This window comes from Neofelis nebulosa, chromosome 15, assembly GCF_028018385.1.
Source record: "Neofelis nebulosa isolate mNeoNeb1 chromosome 15, mNeoNeb1.pri, whole genome shotgun sequence".
NCBI classification, from domain to species: Eukaryota; Metazoa; Chordata; class Mammalia; order Carnivora; family Felidae; genus Neofelis; species Neofelis nebulosa.
The window spans coordinates 43,269,638-43,296,239 of record NC_080796.1 but is presented as its reverse complement, the minus strand read 5'-3'; the positions used below and the strand labels follow the sequence as shown (position 1 = coordinate 43,296,239).

Sequence of the window (26,602 nt, the reverse complement as noted above, 5' to 3'; positions counted from 1 at the left end):
AGTTATTTTCTTCAGTGTTTGATATGGGTGGGGGCAGCATAAGTGATTTAAAAGGTATACTTTCTGACATCAATTGCATTATGAGGGAGGAGGTCACCTAAGTCTGTATTATTTCCATTGAAACAAGTTAATAGTGGGGGGGGCTGAGGATATGTATATTTCCAAATTAATTTATATAGCTTGTCACTTCCTGTGATTTTAGATTCTTGTAATAAGTTTAGAAAAGTTCATGTTTATTTAGAAGCCAAAACTGGCATCACTTTATTGAATGACATGCATATTAAAAACAGCCCATGTGCAAAGACACGAAGGTCTCCTTAGCAGGAATAACAGATAGATTAACACTTCGGTCACGTGGACATTGTGGTCTCAGATTTTGCCTAATCTTTTATCTTCTAGCAGAAAGACATTAAAACAGAACTATGTTAGAAAATGTGTCTCAGTAGATGTAAACTTGCTTTTTGAAATTAAACTAATGAATAGGTTGAGTGTATGAAAAGTTAGTAAAGAAGTGGATAACTTCAGAATGAAGCAACCTTTTGTTCCTAGTGGGAGAATCTAATATTGAGGCAGGTGTGTGATTTCTCCAAAGATAATCGACATAAAGCAAGGTTTTTGTTGTTAGCCTTGCAGTTTACGTATGGTTTGCTACTTTAAACATGGTTGGCAGTAATTACATCTCAAGAGGAGCATATGCAAAGTGTCACATTTAAGGAGCATTATGACTGTTCTGTGGTGGTCTAGAATGTGGCAGGTGGAACCAGGTATTCATCATTTACATTTATATTGAAAGTCTTTTTAAAAAAGCCTGAGAACCTGCTGGCCAGCTTTGTTGGCAGGAAAAGGTAGAGAGATACTTAGGAGCGTACTGGCTTTCCAGTTTTGATTCAATGAGATAAAGTCAGTGCTTTACATTTATACAGCACTGAATACTTTATAAAGTACTTCCATATATATTAGTTGATATATAATCCTCACAATTATTCTTCGAAGTGAACAAGGCACTTTATAGGTGAGAAAACAGGCTGAGGTTAAATGTTTGCTGCAGGTCTCAGAACTCCTAAGCCTCTAACATTACTGAAGTGGGAAAAAACTTCGGTATTTTCTACATCGTGCTCATATAGTTTAATGGAACATATTGCAACAAGACCAAGATTAGTTTTTTGAGTTAAGAAAATATAAACTCTGCAGAGATGCTTAGTTATTTGTCATAGGAAATAAATACCACAAATTTCTTCTTCTTTTAGGGAAAATCCAGAGAGAACCTTTGACTTGGTATTGAAAGTGAAATGTCATGCCTCTGAAAATGAAGGTATGTGTGTTTTGTTAATTCTTAAAATAGTTGAGTCTATCAAAACAAGTGTTAGTGTGGTAGCCTACCAGAACGTAATAGTATCAGGATAATGGTGGCACTAACTGTATGTTCTGAATGTAGCATCTCAAACTGCTGTTAATAAAATAGATGGCTGGGTCTTTGCCATGAGATTGTAGGAATCGTGAATGTTATCTGTACAGCTTAATTTTCAGGTGTACCTTAAAGCTATAGAACTCAGCTTTACCATTTGTTGGTAGAATGATGGTTAGTTTTGGCAGGAAGGCACGCTTGTCGTTTTCTTTCATTTGTCTTTTAAAAGTTAGCCCCTATTGTAAACGTTAGTGGAAATTCTCCTACCAGAGCAATGGGAGCCACACCAGTTCCCTTCTAATGTTTCCAGAATGCAGAGTGCAGACTGAGTAGCCCCTTCTGTGGGATTTACCCCAGGAGCAAAGCACTTTCAAGGGAGGTAAATAATAGTGTGACATTACTTGGAATGGTTTCAGCTGTCACTTCTAAATAATTTTGTCAGTTTTTTCCCCCAATTTGTCATATGTAATATGGGTGCATCAGGGGGAGGTGTGGTACAAAAGAGGAAGGGCTCTCTCTTCCTTTTTGACGTGCCCTTGTGTGATATGTTTTCATGGATATCTCCAGTGTGTGATTTCACTTACAGTGTACTTAGGTTGTAGATAAATCATGATGATTAAGTGTGGGATCCTGTGGACTGCTTGCCCACTCTAAAGACTTGGTGGCAGGTCTGCTGACACTCTTAGCTCCAGAATCTGGCCAGCAATTATATGCTCTTAAGCAATTTGGAGCTGCACACCTTAAAATAGAGGAGCCCAACCCAGCTTGTGGTGAAATGGACCTGGCTAATTTTAGGTATGAAGTCACACATGTTCCTGACTCCACCAGCCCTGCCTGCTGTACTTCTGGCCTGTTTGAACTATAGCTGTGATCAGGTTTGTCCCCAGGCAAGGAGTGAGCCTACGTAGGTTGTAGGAAGCTTTTTCAAATAAAAAAGGTTATCTTTTGCTTTCCTATGTGTATTAAAGTTGGTCTATTTACGTTCTTTCCGGGCACAGCTAAGTTCCCTTTGAAGACTGAAATGGATGCATTATTTTTTCAGCTCCAATTTAAATCTATTCTTTAGTGTATTTATGGTATGAATAAGTCTTCAGAATACCTATACCATAACATTAGCTAAGGTAGGTGATGCTCACCTGATGTGTTTGTAAAACAGGCTGAATTCCTTTGTAAAACATGAGTACTCTATAATTTTAGATGCATGCTAAAGTGATTTTGTTACAAGGATCAATCTGCCTTATATAACATCCGATCTGTATCATGTGTCGGAGACATTGTGACCTTTCCATAAGGACTTCTGAGTGTCTTCTCCTTCCTTCCTCCCTTTGCCCTTTGCCGTTTTTTAGGAACTAGTTGTTCCAGTTTTTATCTTCTACTTCTGCCCTTCTTTTATTCCTTTCTTGCCTTTTTACTGTTGTTATTGTTTAAATCACTACTCATTAGAAACCTCTTCATTTGTATTTTAATAGTTTCTTCAGCCCAGTGAGGTTGGGGATATAACAAATAGCTAAAATGAACACTTTAGCCTCTCTGTAGGTTGCGATTAATCCATTCTACCTGTGTATGCCATTAAGATGACTCACGGGCAGCAAATTCTAAAGATTTTAAGAAAAATTTTTTTAACACTTTAAAAACGTTATTTAAGTACTATTTAAAAACAGAGAGAGCATGAGTGGGGAGGGGTAGAGAGACAGAGAGAAAGAGAGGAGACACAGAATCTGAAGCAGGCTCCAGGCTCTGAGCTGTCAGCACAGAGCCCTACACGGGGCTCCACCTCATGAACCGTGAGATCATGACCTGAGCTGAAGTCGGTATGCTTAACTGACTGAGCCACCCAGGTGCCCCTCTACAGATTTTTAATAAAGCTGAAGCCAACTATATTAAAGGTATAAGTAACTGTCTTTATTTTAATTGTGGCTTAAATAGTATGAATATGACTAATATTTTTGGTTCTAACAAGTTACACTTTTTGTGCTTTAAAAAGTAATGCTACTATATAACTAAAATTTTATGTCAGATTGATGTTTCTAAATGTTTTGATTAACTTTCTACTTTATTGGTAAATAGTAAAGGGAAAATGCCCAGAAATTATTAGAGAGAGTTATTGGAATATTCCTATGTAACTGTCAATAAAATCTATTTATTTTAATGAATCTGATAGGTGCATCAGTTTGTTTAAAATAGGGTAGTTTTTGTTGTTGTTTTGTTTTTTTGCTAGTCTTCTGGTGAACATGGATGACATTCTTACACAGTAAAAAGCCTGAAAAACAAAATGTGTAAATTAGGATGTTTTGGGGCACAAATATAAAACCAATTTAAGCAATGAGTGAACTTGATAGTTCATTTAAGAGGAAGTCTGGAAGTAGGTCATCAACGATCCAGGTTCTTTCTCCATCTCAGCTCTGCCTCTCATAGTAACTGGTATCATTGGAAGATTTAAATTCCTGGTTGTAGGGTGGCTGTCAAGAGAAGTTGGAACCCTCCTTTCTCTTTTATGACCTTGGGGGGTGACAGACACTGGCTTTTCATGGCACTCTGTTTAGAGCCAGAACATTTCTTTCCCAGAAACTTCCAAAACATTGGATCCCATTGGCCTAAGTTGGCATGGGCCCAACCATTCAGAAAATAATCATTGGTGGGGGTAGTGGTAGAGGGGTGAGTGGCAAGATTATCATGATTGATTATTACTAAACAACTGGCAAGGAGTAGATGTTGGGAAATCCATTAAAATGCTCTTTGCACTTCTCAGAATATTAGTTTATTTTTTGAAGATTATCTGTTGATCCAATAGAAAATACTATGCTCAGGGTAAACTTGTTTTATGCTGAGATTGGTAATATTACATATAGATAGTTGGCATGTTTCTCTTGTTCACTTTCTAATAGAGAGGTTTTAAATTCTCTCTTTTATTTACTTCACAAATATCTTCAGAGACAAATTACTATTTAAGTTTTAGTTGGTTACTCGAAATGGTACTAGTTGTTGAAATATAACTTAATATAGCTAGTTCTGATAAAAGGGTGATCTTCATCTGATCTATTGCTATTTGGACTTGTTTCAAAGACATGACATTGATTTTTTGACAACAACACGTTTAAAACACTGGAAAATAGTGTCATACGGAGGCCCCACCAATTAAAAAATTGTCACGAGAGTAGTTGGCGGTGTTTCTCTGTTGTGTCCCCTTGTGTTAGTAGAATTGGTTCTGATGGTATCTTGTGGACTGGTTGGCCCATATTTTCATGGATGTTTCCCTGGCGGGACAACTTCCCTAGTAACTTCTGTGGCAACTATCCAAGAGTGAAATGACAAAATTTAGATCTTAATACTCTTCCTGGTAGATTTCCTAGGGAATTGCTATTGTCACCCCTCTCTTTGCTGTCTTTCATGTTTCCCAGCAGCCAGCAAAGTACAGCCAGCAGTGATGGCCTCTCCTTAATTCTAATAGCAGAATTTGTTGTTACCACACTGCCCCTGAATTCCCCAAAGTGATTCAGGACTTCAGGGAACCGAAGAGTAACCCTTCCTCAATACAGAGTTGAAGATGCCTCCTCTTAGGGTTTTTCTTCCAGGCAATGGTCTTGGTAGTCTAGCTTTCTCTTTTACATTTTGTTGAGAGCTCCACCTCCAGTGGTAGCAGCAAGACTAGCTAACACTTACATAGCACTCTGTGCTGGGCTCAATTCTGACTGTTCTGCATGTGCTAACTGTTTAAATCTCATGAACATCCTATGGGAGGGAAATGCTTATCTTCATTTTGCACACGGGGAAACCGAAGCACAGAGAAATGAAGAAACTTGCCCAAAGTAGTCTGGCTCCAGAGTGTGTGTTTTAATCTGCTTTTTAATAGATTTAAGCTAATTAAAAAAATCTGCTCTATTGCCTCTCAAATCAGGTCGGGAGAGGCTTCATTGTTACTATTCAAAGAAATCTTAGGGTATAATCTATATATGGTGCAGACATATATATATTTGAAACAGGAATACAGTGTCCTCCCTGAAATTAATGAATCCAGGGTAATTCCACGTAAAAAAAAATACCGAGCTCTTCCTTTGTGGTTATTGATGCTGGCTCAGGATATCCCCCTCCCCTAGAGATTTATGTCTCTGTGTTTAGTGAATTTTTTTTTTTTTTTTTAACGTTTATTTAATTTTGAGACAGAGAGAGACAGAGCATGAACGGGGGAGGGGCAGAGAGAGAGGGAGACACAGAGTCGGAAACAGGCTCCAGGCTCTGAGCCATCAACCCAGAGCCTGACGCGGGGCTCGAACTCACGGACCGCGAGATCGTGACCTGAGCCGAAGTCGGACGCTTAACCGACTGAGCCACCCAGGCGCCCCTTTAGTGAATTTTTTTTAACGTTTATTTTACTTTTGAGAAACAGAAAGAGACAGAGCATGAGTGGGGGAGGGGCAGAGAGCCAGGGAGATTCAGAATCCAAAAGAGGCTCCAGGGTCTGAGCTATCAGCATAGAGCCAGACGTAGGGCTCGAAACCTCAGACTGTGAGATCATGGCCTGAGCCAAAGTGGGATGCTTAACCGACTGAGCCACCCAGCCGCCCCAGTGAATCTTTGATGTAACAGCTGTAGCTATTTATTAGTAGTTTTCACACATTTCTTTAACAAATCTTGTTTTCTTTATTCCTTTCTCCTTTGCTACAGTAATTTCTGTTAGGAACAAATCTCTCTTTGCTACTGACTTTCTATTTATAGACCCATCCAACCCAGTATCAAGTTTTCCACCTTTCTGATCTCTAGCTGTGTTAACAGCTTAACTGCCTCCTACTCTGTTCTTAAATGAGAACCTTAGGCCAGAGAATCCTAACTTCCTAACCCCCATGCCCTGCACAAGAAAGGGTATTTCTAAACTTGCTTTTGCATTTGATAAATTTTGTCTGTAGGGATGCTGTTTCCACAGAATCCATAGCATTTTGCTTCTGCCTGTATTTTAGCACTTACTGTTCTTAAGATATGTCTGATATAGTAGTATATAGACATACAGCTGGGTCTGAGTGTCTGTTTGCTCAGCTTAAAATAAGTTGTTTAAGAACCGGGCCATCACTTATTAATTTGTATCCTTAGAGAAAAGCCTAGCGTGGTATCTGGCATGTTAAGTGAATATTTGCAGAATGAATAGAAGAAATTGGACCTAGCATGGTACCTGGCCATTGGTCAAATAAATGTGGATCAGATTAATTCACCAAGAGCTGCTTGTTGTAGAAGTGATCTTAAGTGTGTGCTGGTATGACAGAAGCAGGGACAATAGGAACATATGACCATGTGTATCTTGGACCAGTGGGCTTATTTTGGGATACTCTGCTTAAGCTCTTTCCATTCAGGACCCACATCTGCTTGCTCTCTTCTCCCATCACAAGATTTACTGGGACAGTTGCTATATATGTGTGCTTTGGAGTCTACCTTAAAGCCCATTTATTCCCCATCCCACCTACCAATGGGGATCCCCACACCTAGCATGGGGATCATTTAGAGTCATTGTGACTCGAAGTATTATTACCTTTACGTCGTAGATTGTTGAAGAAAAACTATTTTCTCATAGTTACTAACCAGGGACAAAATTTAATGTGGTTCTTTAGAACTATATCTTTAAGGTATGCCATTTTTGTTTTATTATAGAAAATTTAAGAATAGCTGTGCTTTTATACTTGGCTTTGGAGCGTTGCATGCTTCCTGACATAGCCGCCTGCAAGTGTAAATAGCACATCAGCTTTCTGTGTTCAGTATTTGTTGCTTGATACCTTGATGGGGTGCTGCAGAGTTTGATTTTAATGGTTTGATTGTGACATATCTCATTAGGTACTTTGATATGTTCACATATTCTTTAGTTTGGCTGCTTCAATCCAAGGTCACTTCTTGGTTTTTAATGTTGACTTCGCACTGTTCTCTGTGGGGGATGGTGGCCCTCTCCTTCACAGGGGTGTGCCGTGGGACTGTTGCTTGGGCACTGCTCTGTTGCCACAGCCCCACAGGTTTGTTCAGGGTTTTTTCCTTGGAAGAGTCTTGTTTCCTTGACCTGATATGTTCCTCATATTCTCTTGATACTCTCTCATTTGGAGGGTTTTCTTATGCTCAAATAGTATCCCCTTTTCTTTGCCACCAAATCTTTATGTTTGATTTGCAAGGTATTGCAAGGCAATAATTTACCTTTTAAAATATACGTTTAGCAGTAGGCATTTTTGGGGTACTTTAAGCAGACAGCCAGAGTATTATTTTAAATAACAATGAAAATCAAAGGCGTTGAGTGTAAAGTATGTTCTCAATCAGTTCCAAAAGAATGTTTCTTCCTTGGAAATACTTCTTAATATTTAACATTCAGAATTTTTTCCCCCCATTTTAAAGCTCTCAGGGTTATGCTCAAGTAATATTAGAGAAACTAGGAGAGATTCTTTTTAAAGATATTTTTACTTGAGCCAGAAAGCATTAAAGATAGCTTTGAGAAACCACTGAAACACTCTGGTGTTCCTGTATTGTTAAGTTGAATGGTTTTCTTTTTGTATTTATTTTGGGTGTAGTTAGACTCTTAGTTTATATAAATCAAGGATAAGTTGATTTATTCCAGGTAGTGATTTAATTTTATCTGTAGAAAAGGGTGTCTTGTTTCACGGTTCTGTGGTGGTTCAGTCATTTTTGCTTTGTGGGAATTTGCCACAGGTGCTTGTCAATTGATTTTTGTTTTGTTTTGTTTTTTTAGAAGTATTTAGGAAGTTGGTGCTACTTGGGGTCTTAGGGCATATTGCAGAAGAGAACAGTGGAATACTAACACTGGAAGTTTCCTTAAAGAGCACCTCATACCACCTAGTAGAGGAGAGTTGGCTTTGATGGTCCTTAAAATTCCTCTGCTGTCATCTTGCGGGTGCCATTGTCATCATGCTGTCCGGTGACTGCATAAAGATGCTCGCTATGAGCATTAAACAGGCCTACTCCATGCCAAGCACACTAGTTTTAAAGCTACCCCTCTTCTCACTACTCTTCAAATAACAATTTCTTTAAGTAGCTGGTGTTACTTTATGTATTTATCTGATTAAAGTAATTCACAGTGAGGTGTGAACAACTGATAGACAGCCCTCAAGGGAGCATTTTAATTTTAAAGAAAGCCTTATAAAGTCGAATTAATTAAAAAGATGCAGTTTGCTTATGGTGGAAAGATCTCTGAACTAAAGATCGAATGTACTTCTGTCGGTTTCTAGTTAGGTTTTAACGTCTCTTCCCCCGTCTATGTTGACACTCCATTTGTAATTTGTGATTAACAGCTTTGATAAGTGTGTAAGTAGATTTACGTCTTTGTTCAGTGAATTCCATTAAGATATTTTTTTGTTTATAAATTTTCAGGTAATAAAATAAAGCTGTATGTAGCATATGATTATAAAGCCTTATTTATTGATTTATTTTTTCTGATTAGGCTTCCATTTAAATGTTTCATAGAAATAGTAATAAAAATTACAATTTAGTGTTTATGTCAGTAAATGTGCTTAGAGCCTACATTTCTAGCTTATCTTCATGGTGACCATATGAAGTAGGGACTGTAAACCTTTTCATAAAGATGAGGAAATGGAAGGTGAGATAGCTTGCCAAGGTCACACAGCTCTAAGAGGTGGGGTTAGTATTTGAACCTGGTTTTTTTTAATTCTAGAACAATGATATTGCACTGCCTTTCAAATACAATAGCCATCTTTTTATTTTTTTTTTATTTTTTTATTTTTTATAAAATTTTTTTTTTCAACGTTTTTTATTTATTTTTGGGACAGAGAGAGACAGAGCATGAACGGGGGAGGGGCAGAGAGAGAGGGAGACACAGAATCGGAAACAGGCTCCAGGCTCCGAGCCGTCAGCCCAGAGCCTGACGCGGGGCTCGAACTCACGGACCGTGAGATCGTGACCTGGCTGAAGTCGGACGCTTAACCGACTGCGCCACCCAGGCGCCCCAATAGCCATCTTTTTAAAATAGCATCGAAATTTTCCTCAGCAATTTTGAAAAGCCACCCTTTTAGGAAATCCCCAACTAATTCTGGCTTGACCAGAGTTGCTGAGATATTAATTTTTAATAGACATCAAAAGATGACGATGAGAAGAAGAGCATAAACACCATATTAGTATTAGACATTCAGCCCTCTTTTGTTCATTCATTGAATGTTTCTGAGCGTCCAGCACAGATGAAGAGCAGTTAAAAAGATGACATTCGCGAAGTTTCAAATCATTGATTGTAATAGCGTAGGAAGGCCTGTTTGAGAGGTTGCACGGTGTAGAGGAGTGAGCCTGAAGAGGGCACCCAACTCAGCTCTGTGTGGGGTGTGTGGGGGGACAGTGGGATAGAGGAGACAGGGGTGAGTCAAGGATAGTCCTGAGGTGATGGAGGGAGAGACAGTTAGAATCTATCTTGTCAGCTCTCAGTTGGGTACCAGACTTTTTCTGAAGTTGGTTGTAGTTTTACTTCGTATGTGAAATCTGAAGTGCATAACTAAGAGTAAGGAATATATTGCTTTTGGTATAAACATTTATATCTAATGAACATGACCAAGAAGCACTCTCTGTTAAGCGTAATCTGCCTTGGCAGGGGGTCATTCGGGTTTAGTTTTGTTAACTCAGCCTAAAACAGCTCTGACCCAAGGCGTGCGTTCCGCGAATATTTGTTGAATTGTTGAAGCACTGTTTTCAAGGTACTGAAATGGCTTTTAAAGAAAAGGAATGGAAATTGTAAAAGGTATGGGGAATTTAATAATTATTGTTAAATTCATTTCTTCTCTAAAAGTATAACAATTTTGAACTGACGAAATGTGTAAAAGTGAAGCTTCAGAAGTAAAAGATATAAAAAGAAGTTGCTGAGTAATAATCCCTTTGATACCGGTCTTGTGGCAGTTATATTGTCTTGAACTTGATCTTTATCACCCTGCCTTATGCCAACCACTGGATTTTAGGTTTTTGAACATAAAGACCTCTTTGGATCTCTTGTGAATTTGCAGAAAAAGTGTCTTCTGCGTGGATGATATCCAATAATTGTGAAGTTATACTCTGCTGTTAACATGAAATTAGTAAATGGTGGTGCTGTATTTTCAATACCTATTTTAGATTTCTTAAACCTTAAAAAAAACTTTAACGTAAAAGAACTTTGAAAGACTGTAGATTTTTACATCACAAGCCATATATGCTGTATTTAAAAGTTGGGGTTTTTTTTGATAGAACTGTGTTGATAAACCACAAACTCTGTAGGCAGAACTGGTGAACATCAGATAGAGCCTTTTCCTCTTTCAGTTCCTTCTTATTTATCATTTGAATCTGAAAATAAAATGTAGAGCTATCAGTTTAGTGCATCTGATGGTCTTCTGCAAATGTGTAAGTGTCCATAAATTAGTCATTCCAAAAATAACATGTGTTGGTTTGGTAGCAGAAATGCACCAAGCATAAGGCTGTGTGTAGTATCCAAATTTATCATTCATTAAAATTAAGCTGTCCTTCAAAATTTTGTCAGCTGGGAGATTGTAAAATCTAGCCTTCTTACTAATTTGATCCGAGATTATTTGAAATCATTTAGGAATGTGTGTAGGAAACATTGGTTGAAGTGAAATCCAAATGAGTCCAGGTGTGTTTGAATACACTGGCACATGGTATGTCCTCAGGGTCTGTGCGGTCAAAGTACAGTTGCTATGAGATAAACTTGTGTGGAAGCCGTTCAGAAAGGATTCTGAAATGGTTTTTTGTTTTGAGATTCCAGTGTATTTTGGATATGATGTTTTGGAAGAGGAAGTTGTACATGTGGGTTTTTTTTTTTTTTTTTTTTTTGAAGAGGAAGTTGTTTAATATTTGGGGAATTTTTTTTCAAGGTCTTGGTCACTGTTACTCTTTTATAGAAATTAAAATAGTATTTTCTGTTTAATACTTATAAGTGATTAATGAGGTTAATTATTTGATTTTCAGAGAATAATGTGTTACCTCTTTTTATTTTGTTTCTTATTACTACAGGGAATGTGAGAACTCAATTTTGAAATGGTAGCTTTGCTACAAAAAGTGTGATTTTCGTAATGAGTATCTACAGAATAATTATTGACGATAAGGGCATTATAGTTGCATCAAGATTATGTGTTGTGTTCACTGTGTATAGGTTTAAATGTGTTATTGAAGCAATAGTAAGCTGAGAATTTTTATGTACAAAAATACTAGTTTCCAAGTTCTTGGTGGTTACTATTGTGTTTGTGACAGTGTTTAGTCTAAAAAGTGGAAATATTAAAATTGAACACTAGTTGAAACTCAGAATCGTAATTTGTAAATATTTACTTCATTTTTAGCTTAATAGTTGAAAACAAATGAATCTTCAATACTTTACATGTGTTATGGTCCTAAATTTGGCCTTTGAGGCTGATGTACCTATCCAAAATTTTTCTTTTTTTTTTTTAACTGTTTATTTATTCATTTTTTGTGTGTGGGGGGGGGTGAAGGGGCAGAGAGAGAGAGAATCCCAACCAAGCTCTGCTGCCAGTCCTAAATTCTTTATAAAGCTGTTATGAAATCCATTTACTTATAGTTTACTTGATTTGGGAATTTATAAGATCTTTTGGCAATTTTTTTGACTCATTTCCCTCCGGTATTATCTAGGCAACAGTCTTTTTTTTTTAATAGATAGATATGGAAAGAAGAGGGATGGTCCTCATATCAAATTTTCTACTTTAAAGCTTATATACTACTACTTTCTTACTTGTAAAATGGTGTTCAAAGTATTGAAAATGAAATTATTGAACACTTCTGAATTGCCTTCTAAATCGTTACAGTAAGACTAAATTCTATTTAGCATGATTTATAGTTTATATTTTTATGGTATTTTCATTCTTTGAAAATATAGGATTTCTATTATGTTTAATATGTATGGCAGATTTAACATACACAATTTATATTTACTTTAAAACATAATTTGGGGCGCCTGGGTGGCTCAGTCGATTAAGCGTTCGACTTCAGCTCAGGTCATGATCTCACAGTCTGTGAGTTTAAGCCCCGCGTCGGGCTCTGTGCTGACAGCTCAGAGCCTGGAGCCTGCTTCGGATTCTGTGTCTCCCTCTCTCTCTCTGCCCCTCCCCTGCTCACGCTCTGTCTGTCTCTGTCTCAAAAATAAATAAAAACATTAAAAAAAACCCATACTTTTAAATATGACTAGAATTTACCTTTTTAGATATGGCTGAATTTCATTTTATCAGAACACAAAAAATATTTATATATTGTTAATAAGGGACTTGATAATACTTATTCTGAGTTAAAACTCTACACTTAAGGGGCGCCTGGGTGGCTCAGTCGGTTGAGCGTCCGACTTCGGCTCAGGTCATGATCTCACGGTCCGTGAGTTCGAGCCCCGCGTCGGGCTCTGTGCTGACAGCTCAGAGCCTGGAGCCTGTTTCAGATTCTGTGTCTCCCTCTCTCTGACCCTCCCCCGTTCATGCTCTCTCTCTGTCTCAAAAATAAATAAACGTTAAAAAAAAAAAAAAAAAAAAATTAAAAAAAAAAAAAAACAAAAAAAAAAAAACTCTACACTTAAAAGCTAGGGGTGAAGAGCATAGGTGATGGGTGGCTTTTGCTTGATTTACAGGTTGGAAGGGATGACTAAACAAGAGCTCAGTGTCTTGAAGAGGTACCTTCCTCCCACACAGATATTTTTAACCCAGAAGGACGAGAGTGTTGCATCTTCCGCAACTAAGGGAATGACTGAAGACTCCGTTTTCTACTTCTGGCATCTGTAATCCACAAATTGGGGGAATGGAGGCCTGCTGTCTGTATGCAGCACCTCATGCCGTCTGCATGGAGGTGTTAAATTTTGGAATTCGCATTTTTTGCCTGTTTCACTTTTACTTTTTGGTGTATTTGGTGTTTACTCTTCTTTCATTAGACGTTTAATGTTTTTATATTTTTGTAACTGTTTTAGCTTATTCTTTTACTTTTAACCATACTTTGCTTTTTTTCTTATTATTTTTACATTATTTTGTTTGGTTTTAAAAAATCTTTATTGTTTAAAAATGTTTAAGGAAATATTTCTTTGGAAAAAGTTATTATTCTGATATAGAGTGTCCTTGGAACTTTTTTTCATGTTCTTCCAAGATTTCATTTAAATTCAAGTTAGTTAACATACAGTGTAGTATTGGTTTCAGGAGTAGAATTTAGTAATTCATCACTTAACATACAACACCCAGTGCTCATCACAACAAATGCCCTCCTTAATGCCCATCACCCATTTAGCCCATCCTCCCATCCACCTCCCGGAACCTTTTTTGTTTTTCTAATGAAGAGGGAAGGCAAGCTAGAAGAGGAGGGTGAATACAGGCGTACCTCAGAGATAATGTGGGTTCTGGTTACACCACCATAAAAAAGCAGCCATCACAATAAAGTAAGTCAGATGAAATTTTTGGCTTCCCAGTGGATGCAAAAGTTATGTTTACCCTGGGCTGTATTCTGATATGTGTGAAATAGCATTATGTCTAAAACACCAATGTGTATGGCTTAAGTAAAAAATGTTGTTAAAGCTTGCTAACCACCATTTGAGGTTGGTTTCAGGAGTCATGCTCTTTTTGCTGGTGGACAGTCTTCCTTAGATGGCTGCTGACTGATCAGAGTGGTGGTTGCTGAAGGTTGGGGTGGCTGTGGCAGTTTCTTAAAATAAAGTGACTGACATTTGCTGCACTGATTCACTCTTCCTTTCACCAGCAATTTCTCCGTAGCACGTGATGCTGTTTGATAGCACTTTACCTACAGTAGAACTTCTTTCAAAATTGGAGTGAATCCTCTTGTCACTGCTTTATCAACTAAGTTACATAATATCCTTTGTTGTCCTGATAACCTAATGTCCTAATATCCTAAATCCTTTGTTGTGATTTCCACAATCTTCACAGCGTCTTTACCAGGAGTAGTTTCTACATCTCAAGAAGTCACTTTCTTTGCCTATCCGTAACAAGCAGCTCCTCGCCCATTAAAGTTTGATCATGAGATCGCAGCAGTTCAGTCCCATCTTTAATTCCAGTTCTCTTGCCGTTTCCACCACATCTGCAGTTACTTCCTCCACTGAAGTCTTGAACTCCTCAGTGTCATCCATGAGAGTTAGAATCACCTTCTTCCAGACTCCGGCTAACGTTGATATTTTGATCTCTTTTCGTGAATCATGCATGTCCTTAATGGCAACTGGAATGGTGAATCTGTTCCAGATGATTTCCACTTTGCCCAGGTCAGAGGAATCCCTGTATGTGACATCTATAAGCCTTGTGAAATATATTTCTTAAATAATAAAACTTGAAAGTCAAAATTACTTTTTTGATCCATGGGCTGCAGAATGGATGGTGTGTTTGCAGGCATGAAAACAACACTAATCTTGTTGTACATCTTTGTCAGAGCTCTTGGGTGGCCAGGTGCATTGTCAGAGAACAGTAGTATTTTGGAAGGAATCTTTTTTTTTTTTTTTTTTTCCGAGCAGTGGGGCTCAACAGTGGCTTAAAGTATTCAGCAAGCTGTGTTATAAACAGATGTGCTGTCATCCAGGCTTTGTTGTTCCATTTCTAGAGCACAGGCAGAGTAGATTTAGAATTGTTCCTAAGGGCCATAGGATTTTTGGAATGGTGAATTCTGTTGGCTTCAACTTAAAGTCACCAGCTGTATTAGCCCCTAATAAGAGAGTCAGTCTGTCTTGTGAAGTTTTGAAGGTAGACATTGATGTCTCTTCTCCAGCTATTCAAGGCATCTTTTTTCAGTAGATGGTGGTTTTGTCCACATAGAAAATCTGTTGTTTAATGTAGCCACCCTCATTAATTACCTTAGCTAGATCTTCTGGATCACTTGCTGCAGCTTCTACATCAGCACTGGCTGCTTCGCCTTGAGCTCTTATGTTGTGGAGATGGCTCCTTAAGCCTTATGAACCAGCCTCTGCTAGCTTCAGACTTTTCTTCTATAGCTTCTCACCTCTCTCAGCCTTCATAGAATTAAAGCAAGTTAGGGCCTTGCTCTGGATTAGGCTTTTGCTTCTGGGAATGTTATGGCCGGTTTGATCTAAAATTTTCTCTCTGTCAGCAATAAGGCTGTATTGCTTTATCATTTGTGTGTTCACTGGAGTAGCATCTTTAATTTCCTTTAAGAACTTTTCTTTTGCAAAAAAAAAAACCAAAAAAAAAAAACAAAAAAAAAACCCTTCTCTTTTGCATTCACTACTTGCTGTTTGTCTCAAGAGGCCTAGCTTTCAGCCTCTCTTGGCTTTAGACATGCCTCTTCACTCAGTTTAATCATTTCTAGCTTTTGATTTAAAGTGAGAGACGTGTGACCCTCCCTTTCATTAAAAAAAAAAAACACTTAGAGGCCACTCTGGGGTTATTGATTGACCTGATTTCAATATTGTGTCTTAGGGAATTGGGAGGCCTAAGGATAAGGAGAGAAATGGGGGAACAGCTGGTTGGCAGATCAGTCAGAACATACTCAGCATTTCTCGGTTGAGTTTGCTGTCTTATATGGCTGAGGTTTGTGGAGCCCCAACATGACGACTATGGTAACATCAAAGATCACTGATCACAGATTGCCATAACAAATATAACAGGAATGGAAAAGTTTGAAATACTATGAGAATTTCCAAAATGTGACACAAAGATATAAAGTTGTTGGAAAAAGGGCACAAATACACTTGTTTGGCACAGGGTTGCCACAGACCTTCAGTTTGTAAAAACTCAGTATCTGTGAGTGCAGTAAAGCGAAACACGATAAAACAAGGTATGCCTGTTATTACGAAAGGTAATTGTGGGGACTCTCAAAACAGACAAATGCTTACTGTTTGATTGAATGTGAATAGGTAACTCTCTCTTTCCAAGTGAACAGAAATAAATGGGTTTGATGACATGATTTTCTCAAAGCCTAAACTCTGGAATCACCTTATGGATAAAACAGTATCTACCTTCTAAACCTCCTGGTGGAATGGAAAGATACCGGACTAAGAATTGAAACATGGCTTTCGGTCCTGGCTTTGCTGCTTATTACTTGTGTTAACTTGGTCAAGTCATTTAACTTCTATTAATTTTACTTTTCACAGTTGTAAAAAGTTTGCAATGCATAGCTCAAGAATTGTTATTAGAGTCAGATACAAAATGACACGAAATGTTTTATAAATTTTACCATAAAACACTATATAAACTTCTATTTGGTTTCTATATGGTGGTGGCGTTTAAAAAACACCCAATCACTTCAACAGAAATTAAGTGTTAGTAATGAAATTTCCTTCCGTTCTACTGTATGTGATCAATCTGGAAGAAGTGAATGCTAAAGGAAGGATACATAGTAACTTCCAAGTCCCCCATTCAATGTTGCAGAAGAAACAAGGAGAAACAAGGAGGATGGAAGAGGCCAATGCATTTTGGGCTGATGAGTTACGTTAGTTTCACTTTGAAAAGGATGTGTAGCAGAGAATAAGAATTTGTAGCACTAAATCTGATGGTACTCAGTTAAAGGTTTGGTGGCATCTGGAGGGACTAAGCAGGGTTTGCAAATTGCAATGGGACTTTTCTTTGCACTGATTTCTTCCAAATTGTTCACACGCAAAAACTTCAGCTGGGAAGTAGGAATTCCATATATGTGTGAAATTTTAAACTTTTAAGAGTTCATATTGACAAGCTAGAAGGTAATTAAAATGGAAATAAACTAAGGGTTCACATGTCTGGCAGGGTGTTGGTGAGATGAGATTAAGGGTAATGTTACATAAGTGAAGGGTTCTCAATGGAAATGTTACCAGTTGTGAAGTATGTTGCAATTGGTTATGAGTTCTGTATAAACTAATAGTAAGTATTGTAATGTGTGAATGATTAAACATTATAACAATTTAAGGCCATCTCGTAGTGACATCACTCTTACTCGTTTGTATTCCTGTCTCTCTTAAGTGAGTGCTAAGGGAATAGTGTAGCTGTAGCTAGCACTAGAAATTGTATGCAGACCTTGGGCTATCTTTCACTGCTACAGAACAGAATAAGCCACTGATAGGATAAGTAACTGATGATTAAAAGTTACTCCAGTGTTAATTACTTGAAAAATTTATTTAGGTTTTGACAAACTCTGGATTAAGTGCATTGTAAATATGAATGCTATCTTTTATATGACTGGTAATTGATAAAACTTGAGAACCACTGCACCATACTCTGAATTGCAATCAGTGGTTAACCTTGAAGCAATGCAAGATTCTGCTATATCATCGATGTAACCTTTTTTTAGTAGATAATTTTATAGTTTATGAACTTCATGTTTTCTTTAAGTTTATTTGTTTTGAGAGAGAGAGAGAGAGAGAGAGAATATGTGCGCACCATGAGCAGAGGAGCGGCAGAAAGAGAGGGAGAGAGAGAAGATATTCTCAAGCAGGAGGCTGATGCGGGGTCCTATCTCACAAACCACAAGATCATGATCTGAGCCAAAATCAAGAGTCAGACGCTTAACTGACTGAGCCACCCAGGTACCCCTGAAGTTTACATTAAAAAAATTATTTAAGACCATCCTATGTATTCCTGAGTTCTCAGTGGCAGTGTTTCTCAACTTTATTTGTGTCATAACACAGAGAAATTGACAGTGTATGGACATCTGGGCAAATGGACTTCATGCAATGATAAGTGGGTAACTGGCCTGGGGGCTCCTAGGCTTGAGGGGATTCTTATATTCTCACCCTTCTTAACTATTAAAGGGACACAGACTAGGTTGTTCTCTTTATGATTTCTTTGGTAAGAAGAAAATTGCTTTTTTATTCACTGTTTTTCTTCACTGCTGTTTGATGCTAACTAGGATGGCAGAACTCTAACGTTAGGCTGAATTTAGAAGAGTTTGGTTGGAGTTCTAGCTTTATGTTTTTGTGTTTTTTAAATTTTCTAATGTTTATTTTTGACGGGGGTGGAGGGGCAGAGAGAGAGGGAAACACAGAATCTGAAGCAGGCTCCAGGCTCTAAGTTGTCAGCACAGAGCCTGACGTAGGGCTCAAACTCATGAAACGCGAGATCGTAACCTGAACTGAAGCTGGATGCTTAACTGACTGAGCCACCTAGGAGCCCCAATGTTTTGTTTTGTTTTTTTAAAGTTTATTTATTTATTTTGAGGGAGGCAGAGATAGTGCTAGTGGGAGAGGGGCAGAGAGAGGGAGAGAGAGCTAGCTTTATGTTTTGAGTCTAACCTCTTTGAGCCTCAGTTTGTCTTTAAAATGAGAACATTAGCAACCTTTCTCTTTCTACCATAAAACTGTGATGATCTATGGAGAGAATAAAATATATGCATATGCTTTTAAACAATGTTTATTATAATTTAAGCAAACTGTAAGTACCTCCCTTTCACAACTCACAGAGGAAGTAATTGGTTGCTTTTGATACGTATGTAGTGTGTGTGTGTGTATGCATATATATATATATATATATATATCCTATAATGATATAGAGTTTGTCAGTGAGGGCTTTTGACTCCAAAGCTAGGAGAATAAATTGCAGGATTTAATGCTTCTAATAATTGTGTATTAATGAGGGATATATTACATTTATCTAAGTACTTCTTTGCATTTCAGGCTAATGCCTAGCCTGTTCTTTTCATAATTAGTTCTAATTGTGGGTTCTGATAAATATTATGAAAAACTGTCATATTCTTCTATTCTAATGATTTTTTTAAATAAGAAAGATAATGAATAAGATTCAGTATTAGTAATTCACACTTACTGAAAGTCTAGATATTCATAACATTTTTTTCCTGAATCATAGTCACCACTAAATTTCTAATGGCAGCATATTCTAATTGCTGGGAAAACACATAGGAATAAATAGCTTCTGGTGTTGCAGACTAAAACCACAAGAATAGTGGATGAGTAAGTTAATTCTGTGCATCACAAATGACTAAGCAAAATATTATTCTCAATCTTGTTAGACTCTATGATTAGGATCATTCTGGGCACATTTTTTTTTAAAGTTTATGTAACTTCTTTCTTTTTACATTTTTTAGAAGTTTATTCATTTTGAGAGAGAGAGAGAGAGAGAGCATGAGCAGGGGAGACGCAGAGAGAGGGAGAGAGAGAATCCCAAGCAGGCTCCACATTGTCAGTGCAAAGCCCGATGTGAGGCTCAAACTCACTAACAGTGAGATCGTGACCTGAGCAAAAACCAAGAGTCAGACATTAACTGACTGAGCCACTCAGGCACCCCCATTTTTGGCACTTTTATTGAAGAACTAGGCTGATACCATGGATGAAAATGAGGTTTTCGGTTTTTACCATACGTCTGTAATGTCCTTTATGGAACCTTAACAGAGCCTCACACTATTGCTAGAGTGGGGCTGGCCATTCTGATCGTGTGACCAGCGTATGTGGCAGTCTGGGCCTTGCCAAGGAGCTTTCAATCTGTTGTTAACTGCAGTTTTTCTCAAACTTGGGCCTCTGAAACACATTCTTATGTTTGAGAGACTCTGATTTCCAGAATAAGGTCTACATTTCGGTCTAACTCTTTAGGCCATCCATGGCCTGGGCTCACATGACCGTTTGAGACTTGATTTTATTGGTCCACGTCACTCGTGCTCAAACAAATCTTACGTGATCTTATATTGTTTGCTTTATGTCTAGAGTGCCATTACCTTACATTTCTACGTGGTCTACCTGTACTCAGAGTTAAAGCTTGGCTTACACATGAATCTGCCTTCATGATCATTATATCAGTCACCTCTAAATGCATGTCGGTGTATTAAACCTACTATAACCAGGTTATACATTTGTTATAATCCAAGTTCTTTAAAATTTGTGTTTGTCTTAATGGCAGTTATTTAAAACACCTTTCGGTAACGGTCTTTTAAATCAGAAAATAATAAACACAAATGATAAAATTTCTACTATCATTATGCAAAGGGGAATACAAAAAAAAGTAAGTCTGCCCCCATGTCAAATTTAAAGTCTCTTAGCACCCCTTCCTATAGAGTACATCGTTAACCATTTCTTCTACATCTTTTTCGGAAAATGTCAGTGCATTTGCCAGCATATTTATATAAATGTTCCCTTGGATGCATTCCATGCAAACTGTTTTCTCTTTTGCTTCATTTAATTTAGTTTGCAGATTCTTCTAATTGAGCACACAGAGCCTTAGCTCACTGCAGTATCATATGTTCTCTTGGTGACTATACTGTGGGCTGGTTTAGCTTTCTAATTTCTTTCCTGAGGTTTTCTGTGTATTGCTTTTCCAACTTTAAGCTAATTTAGATATAAGTCATCTTGAAGCCTTTTATTTTTACTTTTTCTCATTTGTTATTAATGCTTTCAGTTCTATAAAGTGGAAATAATTAGCTTGCTTTGAGAAATAGAAAATTTCACTTGCCTATCTGTTGTATAAAGGATATCTTTTCACCTTGGAATATGTACATACCGTAAAGACCTTTTTCCCCTAAAATTACAATTTGAAAATATTCTTTCATTGATGGGTTTAGTTTATTATAACATTTGGAAAATCTGGTATTAAAATCCATTTGTATTGTCTACTGTATATGATTTTGGGCAAATAGCTTATCTTGTTTTATGTCTCTCTTTTCTCATCTGTAATATGGTTTAATAAAAATCCATTTCATATTATGGGAGAATGTATATGTGAAAAAATGACAAATTGCAAAATGCTATACAAATTTTATAAGAAATTAAAATCAATTTACAGCTATATAAGCTTTTTCTCAACCTCTAACTGAAACAAGTAAAAAATATTTATCATCAAATGTTTTCTTTTTCTTTTCAAATTGTGTACAATTAATTATTTTTTACCTTCATGGCTAACATAGCTCTTAATGTTTCTCTCTCTTTTGCGATGTGTCTTAGAATTCAGTTGATAAGGTTGTTTGTACTATACTGTGTTTAACTTTTTAATAATGTCAGTTCTCTTTTGCATTTGTGAACACACCATTCTATTTTTATTGAGAGAACCATTATTAAATCCCTAAGGTAAGATTTTTAAAAAAGCTTGTCTTCTGCCCTGAAGAGGCACAAGACCACCAATTCTGTTTAGGTTTCTCAGTATTGCTCTATTTGCTTTTAATGTCTCTTGTTTTCTCTTTGTCTGTTTCCTCCATTAATTTGCTTTTCTTTTGTTAGCTTTTCCACCTGGCCTTTGTATTATTTCCCAGTGCTCTTTTTCTTCCTGCTTTTTTGCTGCAGAGGCTATGTTGTAGTGCTCCCCGCTTCCTTGTCCCTTCTAGTCACCTTCACATTCTGTGTCATTTCTACATTCTCAGTCTGTCTTTAATAACCAGTTAGTTTCACAAACATTCGAAGTATTCTGCTCAAGCTTTAATCTCTGTGGCACACGTCTTTTGTTCCATGGCTTCTTTGTCCACCTGTCCATTTATCCATCCAAATGTATAGAAAGTCAGTCTTGATGCTTAAAGGAATGTAGAGTTGATACTAGTCCCAGCCATTAAGGAATTCATAAGCTGGTAAGAGAAAGATATATTTAGGATTGATTAAATTTGTTAAATTTTGGGCTCTTTCCAAGCCCCATCTGTAACTGCTACTCTCAGTAAAACACTGAGTGCTTGAGAGTCCACTAATTATAGCCAGATCTAATAAAGTTTTACTTTGGTCTTTGGTTTTACTAAGCTTTTTTTCATTTTTATTATTGATTGATTGATTGATTGATTGATTGGATTGACCGACTGACTGACTTCCTATTTTGGGAAAGCTTTCCAGGTCATTAAAAGATTACTCCTCCTCGGGGCGCCTGGGTGGCGCAGTCGGTTAAGCGTCCGACTTCAGCCAGGTCATGATCTCGCGGTCCGTGAGTTCGAGCCCCGTGTCAGGCTCTGGGCTGATGGCTCGGAGCCTGGAGCCTGTTTCCGATTCTGTGTCTCCCTCTCTCTCTGCCCCTCCCCCGTTCATGCTCTGTCTCTCTCTGTCCCAAAAATAAATAAAAAACGTTGAAAAAAAAAATTAAAAAAAAAAAAAGATTACTCCTCCTTCTTCTTCTTCTTCTTCTTCTTCTTCTTCTTCTTCTTCTTCTTCTTCTTCTTCTTCTCCTCCTCCTCCTCCTCCTCCTCCTCCTCCTCCTCCTCCTCCTCCTCCTCCTTCTTCTCCTTCTCCTCCTTCTCCTTCTTCTTCTTTTTAATAAATTAATGCATGGGTGAACTCAGTGTCAAGCTGATAGAGACAGCCATTATTTCCTGCTGGTTTCCTCTTCCTGTCAGCTTTGGCAGCATTTCAGTAGGAATCCAGCTTTGACCAGGTGGTGTACTGAATGACAACTTATTTCATGTTTAATGTATTATTACCAGTGAAGTAATGCCTGTAAGTAATTCCAGTTGCCTGGCCCAATCATGCCCAGAACAGGAGGGACTCCGCTCCATTGCTGTGTCGCATCAAGTTCTTGCTGCTGATGCAGCTTAGATACAGGTGTGGTCACTCAGCATCTCTTTTATTCCTGGGTTGTAATTCCATTCTTCTACCCTTTGGCCTGTGTGTCCCAGTTCTTATAATTGAGTTTATGTTTGTGTTGGTACTGCAGATCCTTCCTCAAATAAATGGTAAGTTTTTCAAAAGCAAGGAATAATATCGCATATGCCTTTGAATTTCATATGCCTAGCATAGTGCTCTGTGGTTAGTAGGCATTTAAATGAATGTATACTAATAAATGATGATAATGTTTGCTTATATTTTATAAAGTAGCAGTAAGCTCCTTTGATGGCCGGGGCCAAGTAGTCATTAAAAGTGTAAAAGATATGTTTTTAGGGGCACCTGGGTGGCTCAGTCTGTTGAGTGTCTGACTTCGGCTCAGGTCACGATCTCGCGGTCTGTGAGTTTGAGCCCTGCGTCAGGCTCTGTGCTGACAGCTTGGAGCCTGGAGCCTGCTTGGGATTCTGTGTCTGTCTCTCTCTGCCCCTCCCCAACTCACCCTCTGTCTCTCTCTCTCTCTCTCTCTCTCTGTCAAAAATAAGCAAACATTAAAAAATTTTTTTTTTTAAAAAGATATGTTTTTAGGGAACTTATATTTCAAATGCTTTAGGTATCAACATGTGAATTATCAAAGTTTTTCTATATTTGGCCAAGTTATTATTTTTTACACTTATTATTATTTTTGCTTACTATTTTTCTTTGAGGCAGTCTAGTCAATGCTAGACTAGTCTAGTCATTTTTCAAAAATGGAAATTCTTATTAGTTTAAGCTCATTTTATTTCTTCAGTATCTATGTATATTTATTTATATATTTCCCTTTTACTAATTTTCTTGCCATTTTTAAAGCTCTGATTTTTTTTCTCTCTTTTGATTGTTTTGCTGCCCTGTACCATTATATGTATTTTTGTTTTACAATATACTACAGCTGCCAATATTCATTATTTGTTAAGTATTTTAGAATACTTGAGTTATCTGTTTGACCCTCTTACCAATCCAGTGTCCAGTCATTGGGTGGATACTAATATTGTCATTGTACCTTTGAGGAAACCAAAGCACAGAAAAGTGAAGTGGCCAGGTTCAGATAATTGGTAGACTTGAACCAAGATTTCAACTCTAAAACCCACTCTGTCCAGTACAGTTTGATTTTGTATCAGGTAAGTAGAGTAAATTGAGGAACTTGCCCCAAATCACAGAATCAAGTGAATAGTTTCTTTAGGTAGAATGAACTTTGTCCTTGCTAGAATAAATTGGAAGTTACCAATACTACAGAGTAGCCAAATACTGTCAGTGTGTTGTGTCTATGTATGTTTGTGAGTATAAATAAATACCTTTATGTTTTAGGAAAAGAGATCCAGACCTGTTGTGAAAAGCTCAAGTAAAAGAAGAAAATCATATAAAGAGACTAAAAAACTTGAAATCTCATCACCCAGAGAATATCACGATCAATTTTGTGTTGAACAGCCTATTATATATCTCTGTCTGAATACGTGTGTGTTAATATTCAGTACATATTCCTAAACTGGCTCATCTGTCCATAATATCCTATAATCTGACCTTTACCAATTGACAGTTTTTCATGAACATCTTGTGTGTAAAAATAGCAGTCTACTTCATTGGATTTAGTAGCTTACCTAGAATTCCACTGTATGGGCCTATTGTGCATACATCTCATTACACTTCTATTTTTATCTACTTTGGATAAATTCTTAGAGTGTCATTGTTGGACTTTTGATATGTATTGGCATATTGTCATACCAAAAGGTATGTATTCTAATCACTAACCATTTGTGGACCACAGTTTTCAGCAAAACCGGGTATTCTCTTTTTAAAACATACTAACAATATATTGTATTTAACTCCACACATCCCAAACGTCATCATTACAGTATGGAGTCACTATTAGAACATTATTAAAATAATTCCCATTTTTTCCAAGTTAGTCAGTCTTTGAGTCTTATATGTATTTTTTTAAAAATAGACTGCTTTTTAGAGCAGTTTTAGTTTCATAGCAAAATTGAGTGGAAACTACAGAGTTCCCATATCCCCCCACTTCCGCTTTCAGCCTCCCTCACTGTCACATTACTCCCAGTGTGGTACATTAGAATCGATGAGCTTATATTGACATATCACTGCCATCCAGAGTCTATGGTTTACATTAGGGTTCTCTTCTAGGCTTGAAAATTCCATGGGTTTTGACAAATGTACAATGACATATATCTACTATTATAGCATTGTAAAGAATGCTTTCAAAATCCTAAAAATCCTTCGTGCTTGTTCATTCCGTCTTCCCTCCAACGGATCTTTTTATTGTTTCTACAGTTTTGCTTTTTCCAGAGAATCTCTTCTCCTAAATTTTCGAGAACGTTTTTGCTTATCATTCTTAAATTTATATTTCTTTTGATTGATTAGGAAAATTGGCCATTATTTCACGTTGGTATTATTATTTCTTTCAGGCAGTTCCTATTTTTGTCTTTTGTACATTTGATAAAGACTTTCATTTTATCCATATCAACCAATTATTAAAATCTTGACATTTTTCAATTTAACATTTACTTTTTAATTTGTTTATGCTGTTCTTCATTCATAACTTTAACATTTTTCCTAGTCAGATTAGTCTTTTTTTAATGGTTCTGTTTTGGGTATTTTTGCCAAAGATCTGAATCCAAGAAAGAAATTAGGAGGTAGTGTCTTAACATATTTCTGGTATAGGTCAGCTTTATTACAATTACATTCTTACTAGTATACAGAGAAAATCAAGTTAATTGAATTACACTGATATTATTCTCTTAAATGTTTGATAAGAATTCACTGGTGAAGTCACTTGGGACTGGAATTTTCTTTTTTTTTTTTTTTTTTTAATTTTTTTTTTCAACGTTTTTTATTTATTTTTGGGACAGAGAGAGACAGAGCATGAACGGGGGAGGGGCAGAGAGAGAGGGAGACACAGAATCGGAAGCAGGCTCCAGGCTCTGAGCCATTGGCCCAGAGCCTGACGCGGGGCTCGAACTCACGGACCGCGAGATCGTGACCTGGCTGAAGTCGGACGCTTAACCGACTGCGCCACCCAGGCGCCCCTTTTTTTAATTTTTTTAACCTTTATTTATTTTTGAGAGAGAGAGAGACAGAGCATGAACGGGGGAGGGTCAGAGAAAGGGAGACACAGAATCTGAAACAGGCTCCAGGCTCCGAGCTGTCAGCACAGAGCCCGACACGGGGCTCGAACTCACGGACTGTGAGATCATGACCTGAGCCGAAGTCAGCCACTTAACCGACTGAGCCACCCAGGCGCCCCGGGCCTGGAATTTTCTATGTGGGAAAAATTTTAATTGTGAATTCAATTTCTTTAGCAGGTAAATGGCTAGTGAAGGGTTTTTGTTTTGTTTTGTTTTTCTGGTGTTAGTCTTGGTAATTTTCATCTTTAAGGAATTTTCCTGTTCCATCTAATTGTAAAATATATTTGCACAAAACTGTTCATGATATTTTTCATCATCTTTTAAATTTCTATAAGATCTGTGGTAATAAGCCCCTGTTTCATCTAGTGTTGGTAATTTGTCTATTCTCTCTTGTTTTTCTGCATCATTCTAGTTAGGGGGTTACTAGTTTTATTGACATTTTCAGAGAACCAATTTGAGATTTTGTTGGTTTCTCCATTATTTGTTCATTATCTTGTATCATTATACTGATTTCTGCTATTTGTTATTTTCTTCCTTCTGCTTATGTTGGATTTAATTTTTTCTAGCTTCTTAATGTGGAAAGTTAGAACACTGATTTTTACACCTTTCTTTTCTTCCTAATCATAGATGTATAAATTTACCTTTAAGCATTGT

At 37.3% G+C, this 26,602-nt stretch overlaps 1 protein-coding gene across 2 annotated transcripts in view; it reads left to right on the top strand.

Moving 5' to 3' along the window:
• The window catches only part of DENND1B (DENN domain containing 1B), a 267,771-nt gene that overhangs the window by 8,010 nt on the left and 233,159 nt on the right, over positions 1–26,602 (top strand). For both annotated transcript variants that reach the window (XM_058700921.1, XM_058700920.1), the window contains exon 2: positions 1,248–1,312. In XM_058700921.1, coding sequence (XP_058556904.1) covers positions 1,248–1,312 — 65 coding nt within the window. The remainder of the gene's footprint in view (positions 1–1,247; positions 1,313–26,602) is intronic.